General features: G+C 42.5%; 1 protein-coding gene across 2 annotated transcripts in view; it reads right to left on the bottom strand.

Annotated features, from left to right (window-relative positions):
• TGFBRAP1 (transforming growth factor beta receptor associated protein 1) overlaps nt 1-15,752 on the bottom strand; it is a 72,312-nt gene that overhangs the window by 41,296 nt on the left and 15,264 nt on the right. For both annotated transcript variants that reach the window (XM_060187610.1, XM_060187609.1), the window contains exons 3-4: nt 9,547-9,741; nt 4,178-4,332 (exon numbers count right to left, since the gene is read on the bottom strand). In XM_060187610.1, coding sequence (XP_060043593.1) covers nt 4,178-4,332; nt 9,547-9,741 — 350 coding nt within the window. The remainder of the gene's footprint in view (nt 1-4,177; nt 4,333-9,546; nt 9,742-15,752) is intronic.

The following is a 15,752-nucleotide window of genomic DNA, read 5'->3' as shown; positions in this document are numbered from 1 at the left end:
TGGGTTGGAAGAATTAACATCATCAAAATGAATATATTACCCAGAGCCATCTACAAATTTAATGCTATCCCCATCAAGATCCCAAGCACATTTTTTAGGAGAATAGAAAAAAGGCTACAAATGTTTATCTGGAACCAGAAAAGACCTAGAATTGCCAAAACAATCTTGAGAAAAAAGAACAGAACTGGAGGCATCACACTGCCAGATCTCAAACTGTATTATAGGGCCATTGTCATCAAAACTGCTTGGTACTGGAACATGAACAGACACACTGACCAGTGGAATAGAATTGAGAGCCCAGAAATGAGGCCCCACACGTATGGACATCTAATCTTTGACAAAGGGGCCCAGACTATTATATGGGGGAAGCAGAGTCTCTTCAACAAATGGTGTTGGAAACAATGGGTTGAAACATGCAGAAGAATGAAACTGAATCACTGTATTTCACCAAATACAAAAGTCAATTCCAAGTGGATCAAGGACTTGGATGTTAGACCACAAACTATCAGATACTTAGAGGAAAATATTGGCAGAACTTTTTTCCGCATAAATTTTAAAGACATTTTCAATGAAACGAATCCAATTACAAGGAAGACTAAGGCAAGTATAAACCTATGGGACTACATCAAATTAAAAAGCTTCTTCACAGCAAAAGAAACCATTACCCAAATCAAGAGACCCCTCACAGAATGGGAGAAGATCTTTACATGCCATACATCAGATAAGAGTTTAATAACCAAGATATATAAAGAGCTTGCCAGACTCAACAACAAGACAACAAATAACCCCATCCAAAAATGGGGGGAGGACTTGGACAGAATATTCACCACAGAAGAGATCCAAAAGGCCAAGAAACACTAGAAAAAATGCTCCAAGTCTCCGATTGTCAGAGAAATGCAAATCAAGACAACAATGAGATATCACTTCACTCCTGTGAGAATGTCATACATCAGAAAAGGTAACAGCAGCAAATGCTGGAGAGGGTGTGGGGTCAAAGGAACCCTCCTGCACTGCTGGTGGGAATGTCAATTGGTCCAACCTCTGTGGAGAACAGTCTGGAGAACTCTCAGAAGGCTAGAAATGGACCTACCCTATGACCCTGCAATTCCTTTCCTGGGGATATATCCTAAGGAACCCAACACATCCATCCAAAAAGATCTGTGTACACATATGTTCTTGGCAGCACAATTTGTAATAGCCAAAACCTGGAAGCAACCCAGGTGTCCAACAACAGATGAGTGGCTGAGCAAGTTGTGGTATATATACACAATGGAATACTACTCAGCTGTAAAAAATGGTGACTTCACCGTTTTCAGCCGATCTTGGATGGACCTTGAAAAAATCATGTTGAGTGAAATAAGTCAGAAACAGAAGGATGAATACGGGATGATATCACTCTCAGGCCGAAGTTGAAAAACAAGATTAGAAAAGAAAACACAAGTCGAACCTGAAATGGAATTGGAGTATTACACCAAAGTAAAAGACTCTGGGGTGGGTGGGTGGGTGGGGAGAATACAGGTCCATGAAAAATGATGAATGAAATAGTGGGGGTTGTATTGTTAAATGGGAATCTGGGGAATGTTATGCATGTAAAAAAAAAAAAAAAGAAGAAGTAGAAACGCAAAGCAGAAATTGACTGAGTTTGGAGTATGGCACCAAAGTAAGAAAGCAGAAGTACACTAGAGTTTGCAGAGAGTACCTCCCTAATACTTCCTCTCCACTTTTCCAAGCTTTGGGTGCATGATTGCTCAACAATTTGTTTGGCTTTGTATGTTAACTCTCTTTTCAGTCACCAGGTTCCAGGTGTCATCAGGATGCCGGCCAGACTTCCCTGGATTGAAGACCCCACCAATATGTCCTGGAGCTCAGCTTCCCCAGAGACCCACCCTACTAGGGAGAGAGAGAGGCAGACTGGGAGTATGGACTGACCAGTCAACGCCCATGTTCAGCGGGGAAGCAATTACAGAAGCCAGACCTTCTACCTTCTGCAACCCACAATGACCCTGGGTCCATGCTCCCAGAGGGATAGAGAATGGGAAAGCTATCAGGGGAGGGGGTGGGATATGGAGATTGGGTGGTGGGAATTGTGTGGAGTTGTACCCCTCCTACCGTATGGTTTTGTTAATTAATCCTTTCTTAAATAAAAAAAAATAATAAAAATAAAAAAAAACTTTTTTAATACTTAAACAATATTTATTGATTTATTATTGTATAGAGACAGAGAGAAATTGAGAGGGGGAGGGGGAGATAGAGAGGGAGAGAGACAGAGAGACACCTGTCACTCTGTTTCACCATTCGTGACACATTCCCCCTGTAAGTGGGGGCTGGGGAGCTTTAACCTGATTCCTTGTGCACTGTCAGGTGTGCGTTTAACCAGCTGGACCACTGCCTGGCCCCTATTTATGGTAGAAAGAAAGGTACATGTTAAGTCTGTAAGAGAAACTGGACTTCATTAATATTAGTTATTTTTTAAAAACATATTTAATTTATTTATTCCCTTTTGTTGCCCTTGATGTTTCATTGTTGTAGTTATTATTATTATTGTTGTTACTGATATCGTTGCTGATGGATAAGACAGAGAGAAATGGAGAGAGGAGGGGAAGACAGAGAGGGGGAGAGAAAGACAGACACCTGTAGACCTGCTTTACCATCTGTGAAGCGACTTACCTGCAGGTGGGGAGCCGGGGGCTCGAACTGGGATCCTTAGCCAGTCCTTGCACATTGCACGGCCTGCGCTAAACCCACTGTGCTACCACCTGACTCCCAATATTAGTAGTATTTCACCAGAGCATTTTTTAGCTCTGGGTTCTTGTGATGGGAAAGGGAGTGGCTTGAATGTAGGATTTAGAAGCCTCAGGCATGAGAGGCTTTGCATAACCATTATGCTGTCTCCCCAGCCTTGGCTTACTTTATTTTCCCTCTATTTACAGTAGTGTGAGGGCCTGGACCTAGGGCTTCTGTCTGTCATTATACAGTAGATACTTAAATCAGTATATTTCTGAAAAGTATCCCCCTAGACTAGATGGTTTTGCGGAGGAAGGTATATTGACACCTAACTTGGGGGAAAGTAGAACTTCATCTCTGTGACACCAGTAATCCTGTAAATCAACTTTTTCAAGTCAAAGTGAATCTGAAAGGAGGAAAAAAAAGTTCCTCCTCAGGACATGAAAAAGGATTCCTGCGATATTAAGTAGTAGTACATCAGTACAGTCAGCACAACTTTTCCTGTATGTGGCATGAAACCTAAACTTTAATATTTTCAATCCCACCCAAGCGAACACAGGTTCTAAATGAGGAGAAAGATGAACTGTTGGGAAATTGTGCAGATGTGGTCGAGCTTGGCAGGGCTCACAAACCACCCTATTTCCATGCTAGTATTATTATCTACAAACCAATCTTCTGCTTTGTCTTCCATATGATTAAAGCTCTCCCTCCTAAGTCCCCACAGGGTACTGCTAATTCCCACCAACTGAATCCCTGGCAACGGTTGCTAGGGAATCCCCTACCATTTCCAGCCCCTCCTACTTATGGTATTATAAAAGCCACTTCCGTTTCTGGTTTCTCTCTCTTCTGCATCCTGACCTAGAGGAGGTCAGGCGTGCAGACCAGGAGGCGGACTCAGCCATTGGGGTTGGCTCCATGTGGCTTAACCCGCTGCACTCATGCCTGACTCTGGGGCTCCCGCATGAATAAAGATTTGTATTGCTACCACCACAAGCTTGGTTCCTGGGTCATCTCTCTCTCCCGCGTTGCTGAGTTGCAGCCCAGGCTGAGTCCGGTAGAGTTATCTCCAACCCAGAGAGCACGCCCCCGGGGAAGAGGCACCCCCACAATAGCCCGGCAATGAACGTGATGTCACACTTCTGGTTTTGTAAGAACTGTCTCCCCTCTCCCAAATTCTTCTCTGAAAGGCAGGAGGAGAAGGAGAAGAAAGAGAATAAAGTTGATGAGAAGTAAATCTCAATATATGAAAGGAAAGAAAGAAGTGCAAGGTTTGGCTGTGATTGAGCCTTGCTCAGCAGAGTAACCTCACTCCTGCTTCCCATGCTCTGTGACCTATTACAGTGGGACTGTGCTGGAGAATGACACAGCACAGAGAAGCAATTCTTGACCCTCTTGTAAATAAGTGCCTGCAGACAGTACCTTCGAGGCATGTTTTCTTTGACCAGCTCCTTACCTGAAATTTTTCTTTTGGAATATTCCTCCGGGCTCCTTTGGCTAGAACCAAAGCCTCCTCCACTCTGTGGCTGGCTAGGAGATCCTGTATCTGCTTTTCTAGTGGTAATGGGACCAAGATGTAAACACCTTTGCTGGTGGCAACAATCACTCTTCCTGGGGAGAAATTCAACAGGTTGGAAAATTTCTTGGGCTGAGAAGATGGCATAATGGTTTTACTAAAAGACTAAAAGACTTTCCATGCCTGAGGCCAAAGGTCTCAGGTTCAATCCCCAGCAATACCCCAGCACAGCCAGAGCCATGTAGTGCTGTTAAAATAAATAAGTACATAAGTAAATAAATAATAAAGAATAATAATAAAATTATACACACATATGTTTCTTATACTGCTTCCTCACAGACTAAATCATTACTTGATCAGTGGATCACTTTTACTAGTTTCCTGCAGAGCTTACAAATGATAAAGCTAGGTAAGGGGGGACAGTATAATGGTTATAGAGCCTGTGGCTCCAGAGTCCCTGGTTCATACCACAAACCAGAGCTGGGAAGTGTTCTGGTAAAAATAAATAAATAAATAAAAATAATGCGGCCCCTTTTCTTCTCTTAAAAGATTTATTTAATCTTACAACCTAGTATTAATCACTAGTTTAAATTTTTTAACTTTATTTTAAATATTTATTCATTTTTGTTGCCCTTGTTATTGTATTGTTGTAGTTATTGTTGTCGTCGTTGTTGGATAGGACAGAGAGAAATGGAGAGGAGGGGAAGACAGAGAGGGGGAGAGAAAGACACCCGCAGACCTGCTTTACCGCTTGTGAAATGATTCCCCTGCAGGTGGGGAGCCGGAGGCTCAAACTGGGATCCTTACGCCAGTCCTTGCACTTTACACCACCTGCGCTTAACCCGCTGTGCTACAGCCCGACTTCCCCCAAAATTTTTTAAATATAAGATTTATCTATCCATACATACAAGTCAGAAAGAGAGAGTAGAATATCACTTAAGCATATACTAAGCCAGGATTTCATGCCTAAGAGTCTCATGCCTTAGAGTCTCAGGCTTTATCCACTGTACCACTTCCCATGCTACTCTGCATCCTTTTTCTTCTCCCCATTCTGTCAACTTTCATAAGAGGGCACTTAATTTTATTATTGGGTCTTTTTTCAAATATTTATTTATTTTTTGCTATCTTTTGTTTTATTTACTGGGTAGAGACAGCCAGAAATTGAGAGGGGAAGGGGTGATAGAGAGGAAGAGACAGAAAGACACATGCAACACTACTTCATCACCTGCAAAGCATTCCCCCTGAAGGTGGGGACTGGGGGCTCAAACCTGGGTCCTTGTGCACTGTAACATGTACGCTAAACCAGGTGCACCACCACCCAGCCCCTCAAATATTTACTTATTTATTACTGGATAGATAGAAATTGAGAAGGGAGATACATTTTATTACTTATTTTTCTGTTATTTTATTTAAAATGAGTAAAATACAGTATTTTTGCTTTTTTTTCATTTGAAAGTATTGATAAAATTTAAAATCGGTATTATAAATACATTACTTATAGACTAATGAAGTTGTAGAGATCAACTGTGCCAAACTGTCAGTAAGAGTTGCGACAGTTGTCTGTAAGAATCCCACCTAACTCAACAAGACATACACAGACTCAAAGGGAAAGGATGGAAAACTACCGTATAAGCCATGGCCCACAAAAAGGGGCAGGAACAGCTATGCTCAATCTGCCATAATAGAACTTAAAATAAATAAAATTTTAAAAGATAGGGATGGACATTACTTAATGCTCAGAGAATCAGTCAATCAAAAGGCCTTAATGATTATTAACATCTAGGCTCCCAATAAGAGGCCGTCTAAATATATCAAACATCTACTGAAAGAGCTACAGCAATATATTAACAACACAATAATAGTAGGGGATTTCAACACTCCTTGGATGTTAGACCAGAAACTATCAAACACTTAGAGGAAAATATTGGCAGAACTCTTTTCCATCTAAATTTTAAAGCTATCTTCAATGAAATGATTGAAAATAATTACAAAAAAAAAAAGTTGAACAATAAACACAAAGCAGAACTTGGACTGGGTCTGGTGTATTGTACCAAAGTAAAGGACTCTGGGATGGGGGGAGGGTTCAGGTCCTGGAACATGGGCAGAGGAGGACCTAGTGGGGGGCTGAACTGTTATGTGGAAATGTTATGCAAGCACAAACTATTGTATTTTACTGTTGACTGTAAACCATTAATCCCTCAATAAGGAAATTTTTAAAAATTATTTTTTTTTAAAAAAAGTGACATATCTCATAGAAAAAGGTGAAGATCCTTTTCTGTTTCATGAGAACTAGGAATGTAACGTCATATTCTGAAACCGTATCTTATTATCATTGACCAGCTGAATATACCTAGAATTCCAGACCAGAGACAGTTCACCAGTACAGCATGTTCCTTGCCCCAAATTTGAACCCGGGCACCATGTGGAATATCACTAATGGCATGGGGGTGATCTCCATAGATTGTGGAGTACTGGTGCGGGGGTTTCTGTACCTCTCTATCAAAAGCAAAAAGAATGAAAAGGCTGGCCCAGAACAATGGTATCTCAAACTCAGTTGAGGCCCCAACACAAGGACCACCACCAACACTACTACCACCACCACCACCACATATCCCCCCACCACAAAAATATACCTAGTTATCTGTCTCTCTTCCTGAGCCTGAAATTCCTGTTCTTTTGATTTATTTTATTTTTATATTTATTTATTTGCCTCCAGAGTGACTTTCCTCCAGCTGAGGAGACTGTGTCCCTGCTCTGCTCTGTCCCTTTCCCCAGGAATTCTCCCCTTGATCCCAGTAAGGGTGGCTCACCTCATCAGTTTACATGCCATGGGTTGTGTCTAGAACCCCATGTTTAAGGCACGCTGAGACTGCTAGGGCCAGGATCCTCAAGGGCAGCCTGATATGCTTAATGTAAAGACTGGTGTCCCCAGGAGTTTGCACCCTCAGCATCTAAAACAGGAAGGTGATGTCTAGTGAGCTAAAAATCCTCAAGCAGAGAGTGGCATGAGAGGTGGTCTGGTGGATAAAGTGTTGGGCTCTCAAGCCTAAGGTCCTGAGTTTAATCCTTGGCATTGCAAGATGCTAGAGCTATGCTCTGCTTCTTCATCTCTTTTTCATAAAGCAAAGAGATTTTCAGTATTTTTTTAAAATTATATTTATTTATTTTGGATAGAGACAGAAAAAAGTTGAGAGGATAAGGTAAAATATATAGATACCCACAACATTGTTTCACCGCTCTTAAAGCTTCCTTCATGTGTGGGGGGGAACCAGGGGCGTGAACACAGGTCCTTGTACTATGTAATGTGTGAACTCTACCAGGTAGATGCACCACCACCAGGCCCTAAATAAACCTTAAAATAATAATACTAATAGTAACCCGTAAGTGCAAGATATGCATTAAAGGTTAGCTCCATCTCAAAAGGGATGCTTGGATAACTGCAGAAATCGGAACAGGGCAGGATTACAGTTCTCTGGCTAAAGTATGAACTGTGTATGTGACTAAGCAGGAAAAGACCCTTATCTTAGCAGATGTGGGCTGACCTAGTTTGGATCAAATATCATGACCTCTTCTAACACTTTTAGATGGTTTAGCAAAAAGTTTACAAATGGTGAATGGTACATTTTGGTTTATTTTTTCCAAATACAGTTTATAATAATAATCATTTATTAATAAGAGAGAGGAAGAAAGAGGTGCAGAGAGAGAGAGAGAGAGAGAACCAGAGCATTAGTCTGGCACATGTGATGCCAGGGACTGAACTCAGAAACCTCATGCTTGTAGATCCAACACTCTACCACTGTGCCACTACCCAGGCCACATGCTTTCAATCTTTTAGGATGTTTGAAAACATTCTCAGAGAGGTGGCTCAGTGGTAGGCAGCCAGCTTTGCACACACATAAGGCTCTGGGTTTGATCACCAGCTTCAAGTGAGAGCACTTTTTGAAGACAAAAAAAACCAAAAACAAACAAACAAAAACCAGGCCAAACTCCATGACTGGTAGTGCAGTGCTATGTGCTCTCTCTTACTCTCTGCCTCTCAGTCACTCACTCATTAAAATAACGTAAGTAAATTGGGCCAGAGAAATGGTTCAGAGGTAGAGGGCTTGCATGAGAACCGGAATTCAATCTCTGACACTGTATAAACAGAAAGCACTCCTAGTAAAGTGGGGGTAGATAGCGTAATGGTTATGCAAACAGATTCTCATTCCAGAGGCTCCATAGTCCTAGGTTCAATCCCCTGCACAACCATAAGCCAGAGCTGAGCAGTGCTCTGGTAAGTAATATATATATGTATATATATTAAAAATAATAAAATTTTAAAAAGATAAAAGAAAAAGAAAAGTCATGACATTAAAAAAGGAAAGAAAGGGACCAGGCGGTAGCGCACCTGGTTAAGCACACACACTACAGTGCGCAAGGACCCGGGTTCAAGCCCCTGGCCCCCACCTGCAGAGGGAAAGCTTCACGAGTGGTGAAGCAGGGCTGCAGGTGTCTCTCTCCATCTCTATCTTCCTTTCCCCTCAATTTCTCTCTGTCTCTATCCAGTAAAAAATAAAGTTTAAAAAAAAAAAAAAAAGGAAAGAAAAGAAAAAGAAAAGTCATGACATTGGAAAAAAAAAAAAAAGGAAAAACAAAGTAAGTCAAGGTGGAGCAGACAGCATAATGGTTATGTAAGAGACTCTCATACCTGAGGCTCCAAAGCCCCAGGTTTAACTCCTCCTCCCAACACCACAACCCAGAGCTGCCGCACAACCCAGAGCTAAGCAGTGCTCTGGAAAAATAAAAGTAAAATAAGAAGAAGAAGGAGATAAAGCAGAAACAAAAATAAAGCAACTCTCCCTGTGGCTCACCTATGGACGCTGAACCACTCTGGTGACCAGAAGTTGAGAGTTTCTCTTCTAGACTTAACAAGTACCTCTCTCTCTCTTTCTGCATGAAGCTTCTCCCACATCCTTCCTGCCTGGCTGACTCATACGAATTCTGCAAAGCTTGGCTCAAAGACCACCCCTCTCAGAAAGCTGGCTGTCATAGCTTGAGGAAACAGGCCCTCTACTCTCCCCACTGGCCTCTTTGTTTACCCATCAAACTCTCCAGCTGCTGTTATTAGTTTACACATCTGCCTGCCCATTAGCCTTGGGTATGGCCCTGGAAGAGCAGAGAATATGCTACGAGCATCTCGGTAGCATCCATGCTTCACATAAGCCCTGGTTCCTAGTGGGTCATAATAACAAGCTTTACTGAAGAAAGAAGCATTATCCTAAAAGGGTCGGTAGCATAATCTGGGTTATGGTTTCCATATGAATGAGTACCTTCAAAATCCTGAAGAATGTGGCCTTCTTTAAAAGGTAGGGTCTGCTTCTGCTGCTGGTCCAGCATGCTGTGAACTGTGATGAACTCGTTGTCCAGGGCTATGACATAGGGGAAGCAGATAGCTGCTCCAATCACATTCTCTGACCAGTGCACAGGGGCTCGCTGGGAGATTCCTGCCACTGTGGCGAACATGCCTGTGAAAAGAGCACCAGTTACACAGCTGTCATGGAAACACACTGTCTTGAGTCTGCTAATCTGTGTGGCTGAGAAACTCCCGTCACATTTCAAGAAAGTGAAAGTTACTGTAAAAATAGATGAGTGAAGACACCTACATGATTTCTGTTTTTGTGAAAAGAACTACCTAACCTAAATGTGTATCTTATATTTATTTACAACTAAGAATGAAGTATGAGGGCCCAGGCAGTTGTGCACCTGGTTAAGCACTCACATTACAGTGTGCAAGATTTCGGGTTCAAGCCCCTGGTCCCCACCTGCAGGTGTAAGCTTCACAAGTGGTGAAGTAGGGTTGCAGGTGTCTCTGTCTTTTGCCCTTTCTATCTCTCCCTCCCCTCTCAATTTCTCTATGTCTATCAAATAAATAAAAATAATTTAAAAAAATTATAGGATTTATTTTTTAAAAAAAGAATGAAGTATGAAAACAGTTTCATGAGCAGCCAGCAGGGCTCACAATGTACAGTTCTGGGTGGGTTCAAGTCCTCCTTCCCCACCTACCGGAGGGAAGCTTCATGAGTGGCAGGCTGGTGTTACAGGAATCTTTCTTTCTTTACTTTTTTTTTTTTTTACCTCCAGGGTTATCATTGAGATTTGGGGCCTGTACTTCGAATCCACTGCTCCTAGAGGCTAATTTTTTTCCCCTTTTTTGCCCTTGTTGTTTATCATTGTTATTGTTGGATAGGACAGAGAAATCGAGAGCGGAGGGGACGACAGAGAGGGGAAGAGAAAGACAGACACCTGCAGACCTGCTTTACCACCTGTGAAACGACCCCTCTGTGGTGGGGAGCCAGGAGCTGGAACCGGGTTCCTTGAGCCAGTCCTTGCACTTCGCGCCATGTGCGCTTAACCCGCTGCACCACCACCCAGCTCCCGTTATCGCTCTATCTCTATCCTCCTCTCTGTCCCCCTCAATATGTTTCTCACCCTTTATAAAATAAAATGGCTGTCAGGAACTGTGGAGTCATGTAGGCACCTAGTCTCAGTGATAATCTTGGTGGGGGGAAAAAAAAGGGAAGGAGGAAAGAGGTTTATTAATGTCCATAGGAAGGTTACTAAAGCACATATCCTCACATGTAGGGGTAAAAATTACTTTTAAATAGTATAAGGAGCTTTGCCAGCTTTTTTCACACCTAGTCCTCCTACTCTAAGTTACAGCAGTGCCTTATGAGCTCATCCAACAATGGTTATTGTTCAGTGAAGACTGAGTAAATGGATTCAAGTATTTATTGAATACTCACGAGTGTGCCAGGCACCCTGCAAGGTGTCTTAGCAAAGAGCAGAAGTCTAATTTTAGATACACACAATCTGTAAGACAGAATTAGGGCCAATTTTGCAATCCAAAACTGACTGTGATTAAGTGCTGGTTAATAATAACTCCCATTCTACCTGGCAATGGCACAGCAGATAAAGGACTCCAATCTCAAGTATGATGTTCCAAGTTTGAGTCCCAGTACCACATGTGCCAGAGAGATGTTCTGATTCTTTCTCCCTCCTCCTCCTCACTCATCAATAAATAAATCCTTGAAAAAAATAATACTAACTCCCACCAAAAAGTGCTGGTTTATCTGTTTTCTGATAAACTAGTCAATTTCAAAAGAAAAAATCTGTGTTCAGTTTTATGCAAAAAGGACTAAAGATTTCATTTGGAGTAAAAAGAACAGAGTGGACAATTAGCGTTCCAGGTCAGGGGGTACAGAGTCACCCTGAACTGCTTAGGAAAAGAGGGGACTGCTGACCTTGCAGTAGGATTAAACTCCACTGTTCAGTCCTTACAGGTAAGTCTACTGCCAACTCTAAGTTGAGGTCTTGTTTAACTGCCAGCCAAGTTCTGCAACATTTAGTGAAAAACAAATCTTCATTTTCACCATAGACTTATGGAAAGAAGAGTTAAATTCCTAAAGCTTATTTCTGACTGGTGACAAAAATATTACCAAACTTCAGAATAAAGATGTCAAATAGGCCGGGGGAACTAGCACAGTGGAAATAGCATGCCTGAAGTTCCAGGTTCAACCAGCACTACCATCAGCCAGAGCAGAACAGTGCTCTGGTTAGAAGGAGGAGGAATGGGGGCAGTGGGATAAGAGGTCCTAAAGTTAAACGTCATTTCCCATGAAGTGGGAACATGTGCTCTCAAAATGCAGCTTCCCTGCTCCACTGTGCATTGTATTAACTGAACTTAATTTTGCAGCCATAGAATGAGGGTGGTACTGATTATTCCACTGCATACAGAACATGGACAGGGGTCAGGTGCTGTCATATCTGGTATAGCGTACATGTTACCATGTGCAAGGACCCAGGTTCAAACCCTGGGTCTCCACCTACAAGGGGAAACTTTACAAGTGGTCACTATCCAATAAAGATAAAGATATATATATAGTATTTTAAGATCACTACATTAGGAGGTCAGGTGGTGGCGTACAGGGTTAAGCGCACATAGCACAAAACACAAGGGCCTGCCCAAGGATCCTGCTTCAAGGCCCCTGCTCCTTATCTGCAGAGGGGTTGATTTACAAGCAGTGAAACAGGTCTGCAGGTGTCTATCTTTATCTCTCCCTCTCTGTTTTCCCTCTCCTCTCAATTTCTGTTTGTCCTACCCAGTTAAAAAAAAAAAAAAAAGGAAAAAATAGCCACCAGGGGAAGTGGATTCATAGTGCAGGCACTGGGCTCCAGTGATAACCCTGGAGGCAAAAATAAATAAATAAATAAAATAATAAAAGATCACTAAGTCAAATGGCTAGGGAGAAAAAGGAGAGTCTCTACCAAATGAAATACAAATGGCTAACCCACATGTGAAAGACAGCCAGTCTTGCTCAAATAGGAGAAATGCAAGTAACTGCACTGAGAAACCATTTCTCATGGGCCAGACTGGCAAAAATCAGCAACCTGACAGGGCTAGAAAAACAGTGTAGCAGTTATGCCAAAAATTGTTATGCCTGAGGCTCTGAGGGCCCAAGTTCAAACCCCAGCACTACCATTAGTAAGAGCTGAGCAGTGCTCTAATTGAAAACAAGACAAGACAAAACAGTAAGTCTGCCAGCATGCTCTGTTGGCAAAGAGGAAAGGAAATGCTCTCCTATTCACTATTCATCCATACTATTAGCATCACAAGAAGAGACAGAAGTTGTACGAGCCAGATGCAGACTATCAGTGAAAGACAGCAGTTGGGAAAGGCCACCCACGTCGGATTCCAGTCGCAAGATGCACAGAAGGCAGTGGAAATGCTTTGTAAAACACTATCCTAATGGCTACAGGACTTTATACACCTCTCCAAACCTGCAGAAGTACAACAGCAAGAGTCAAGTGTAATACCAGTTAGGGACTTTGGGTGAACAAGGTCACGGATGCGATGCGTGCCCCCAGGGACAGGATGGTGACAATGGGGTAAACAGATAGGATCTTGGTTTTCTACTTTGGAGTCAACTTCATTGCAGCCCTAACTAGGCTCTAAAACAGAGTATTTTAAGTCAAAGTTAAGAAGTGGGGACTAACTCACAACCCGAACTATCATCAGGAGAAAATGTGTTTGTACCTATCACTCTACAGTGAGATGCCCCGTCCCAGGTCTCTAAGGTTAGAGCACTCGGTGGCTTCTTGGAAGGCCTGCATCTTGCAGCCAGCCACACATGCTAATTCCAACCTGGCCCAGTTCACACCTCCTTAGGCAAACTGGTGGTCCCCCACTCCTGGGAAGTCACCATATTGATGCCGAACTTAGTGCACACTGAAGCCCAGAACTCCTGGGCTCAAGCGATCCTCCAGCCTCAGCCTCCCAAGTAGCTGAGACTATAGGCACACACTACCACGCCCGGCACACACATGCTAATTCCAACCTGAGTCACCCACGGAACACACAGGCCATCACGAGAGACCACTGAAGCTAACGCCTCCCATTCCTAATTTCAACTAAGGCAGCATAAAGAACACAACAGCCAAAGCTGTTACAAGGAGTTAACTGCTGAAAATTCTCGGATTGGGTAAGACTGCAATCAACAGAAAACTATGGGCATAGCACAGAAGCTTCCACACCTGTAAACATCTGTAAGTGAACTACTTCAAGGCCTTTTCATAAAGCAAGGCAACAACAATCCACTGACAAAACTGCACATGTGGAGAATTCTGTTAGGGAGGTCTTCCGATTTACGGATTTCGTTTCAAAACTTTAAAAATTTACCTTTATTTATTTATTTATTGGATAGAGATAGCTGGAAATTGAGAGGGAAGGGGGATAGGGAGAGGGAGAGATACCTGCAGAAAAGCTTTCCCTCTGCAGGTGGGGACTGGGGGCTCAAACCTAGGTCCTTGTGCACTATGACATGTGCACTCAACCAGGTGTTCTACCATCCAGCCCCAGTTTACTGGTTTCTTATTCTTGTTTAGAGAACAGAGGCAGAAAGTGAAAGAATTAACATGACCACAGCACTGAATCTTCCTTCAATATAGTGGGGGGCCAGGCTTGAACATGAGTTGTATGCCTGCCAAAACAGTGCACTACCCAAGTGAGCTGTTTCTCCAGCCCTTTATGATTTTGTGATTTTATGATTTTATGATTCATTTGCCACCAGAGTTATCATTGGGGCTCACTGTCTGCACAGCTTCATCATCTCTCCTAGTGGCCTTTGTATTTTATTTTTTTAAATCCTTTTAGATAAACAGTGAGAAACAGAGAGAGATAGAGAATGGAGAGTGAAGAGAGATATCTACACCATTAAACTATCAATAGCTCGTGAAGGACCAGGGATTTGGATCTAGGTCATCATGCATGACAACGTGTGGGCCATAATATAGCTCCTCTTCTTTTCTTTTTTTTTTTTTTTTTTTAACAGAGAGTGAGAGACAGAGAGAACCAGTATAAAGGGAAGACACCTGCAGTAATGCTTGCCCTCTGTAGGTGGGGACTGGGGGTTTGAACCTAGGTCTTCATGCATGGTTAACAAGTCTACTGGGGGAGCCACCACCAGGCCTCTATACCTATCTATCTATCTATCTATCTATCTACCTACCTTTTAAAAAATATTTATTACACAAGTAGAACCTGAAATGGAATTGGCATATCGCACCAAAGTAAAAGACTCTGGGGTGGGTGGGTGGGAGAATACAGGTCCACGAAGGATGATAAATGACATAGTGGGGGTTGTATTGTTAAATGGGAAACTGGGGAATGTTATGCATGTACAAACTGTTGTATTTACTGTTGAATGTAAAACATTAATTCCCCAATAAAGAAATAAATTTAAAAAAATAAATTAAAAAAAAAAATTATTTATTTATGCCCTTGTTGTTTTATTGTTGCAGTTATTACTGTTGTTGTTATTGATGTCGTTGTTGTTGGATAAGACAGAGAGGAATGGAGAAAGGAGGGGAAGGCAGAGAGGAGGAGAGAAAGATAGACACCTGCAGATCTGCCTGCTTCACCACTTGTGAAGCAACTCTCCTACAGGTGGGGAGCCAGGGGCTCAAACTGGAATCCTTACGCCATCCTTGCACTTTGCGTCACGTGCACTTAACCCACTGTGCTACGGCCCGACTCCCTATCTGTCTTTTAAGAAAATTTCTCCTTTGGGCAGAGACATGAGGGCAGGCACAAGCTCATCATGAAGGTGGCTATAGTTAAGTCCTGCCACCACTATGGCACCAGGAGAAACTCTGGTGCTGTTGTCTCTCCCTCCCTCTCTATCTCACTGCCTCTGAATGAAAAAGCAATTAGGGAACAGAGAAATAGTGCAGGTGGGGAGACCCAGGCACCACCAAAACAAGAAAACAACAGCTCCCCAGAAGCATCTTCAGGGTCCGCTTTAACAGAACATGTGACTGGTATGGAGACTGGCCTCTTTTTTGTTCCTCTCACCCCACATGCACAGAAACCATCTAAGGAAATCTTAGCTGACACTGGTGAGCCAAGTGTGTTTCCATTTTCCTTGCTTTTTAATGTTTTTTTTTCTTTTTTAATTATATTTTTATTTATTATTGAATA

This window comes from Erinaceus europaeus, chromosome 3 (genome assembly GCF_950295315.1).
Source record: "Erinaceus europaeus chromosome 3, mEriEur2.1, whole genome shotgun sequence".
NCBI classification, from domain to species: domain Eukaryota; kingdom Metazoa; phylum Chordata; class Mammalia; order Eulipotyphla; family Erinaceidae; genus Erinaceus; species Erinaceus europaeus.
Note: the sequence above shows the minus strand (reverse complement) of the source record. Positions and strands in the feature narration are given on the sequence as shown.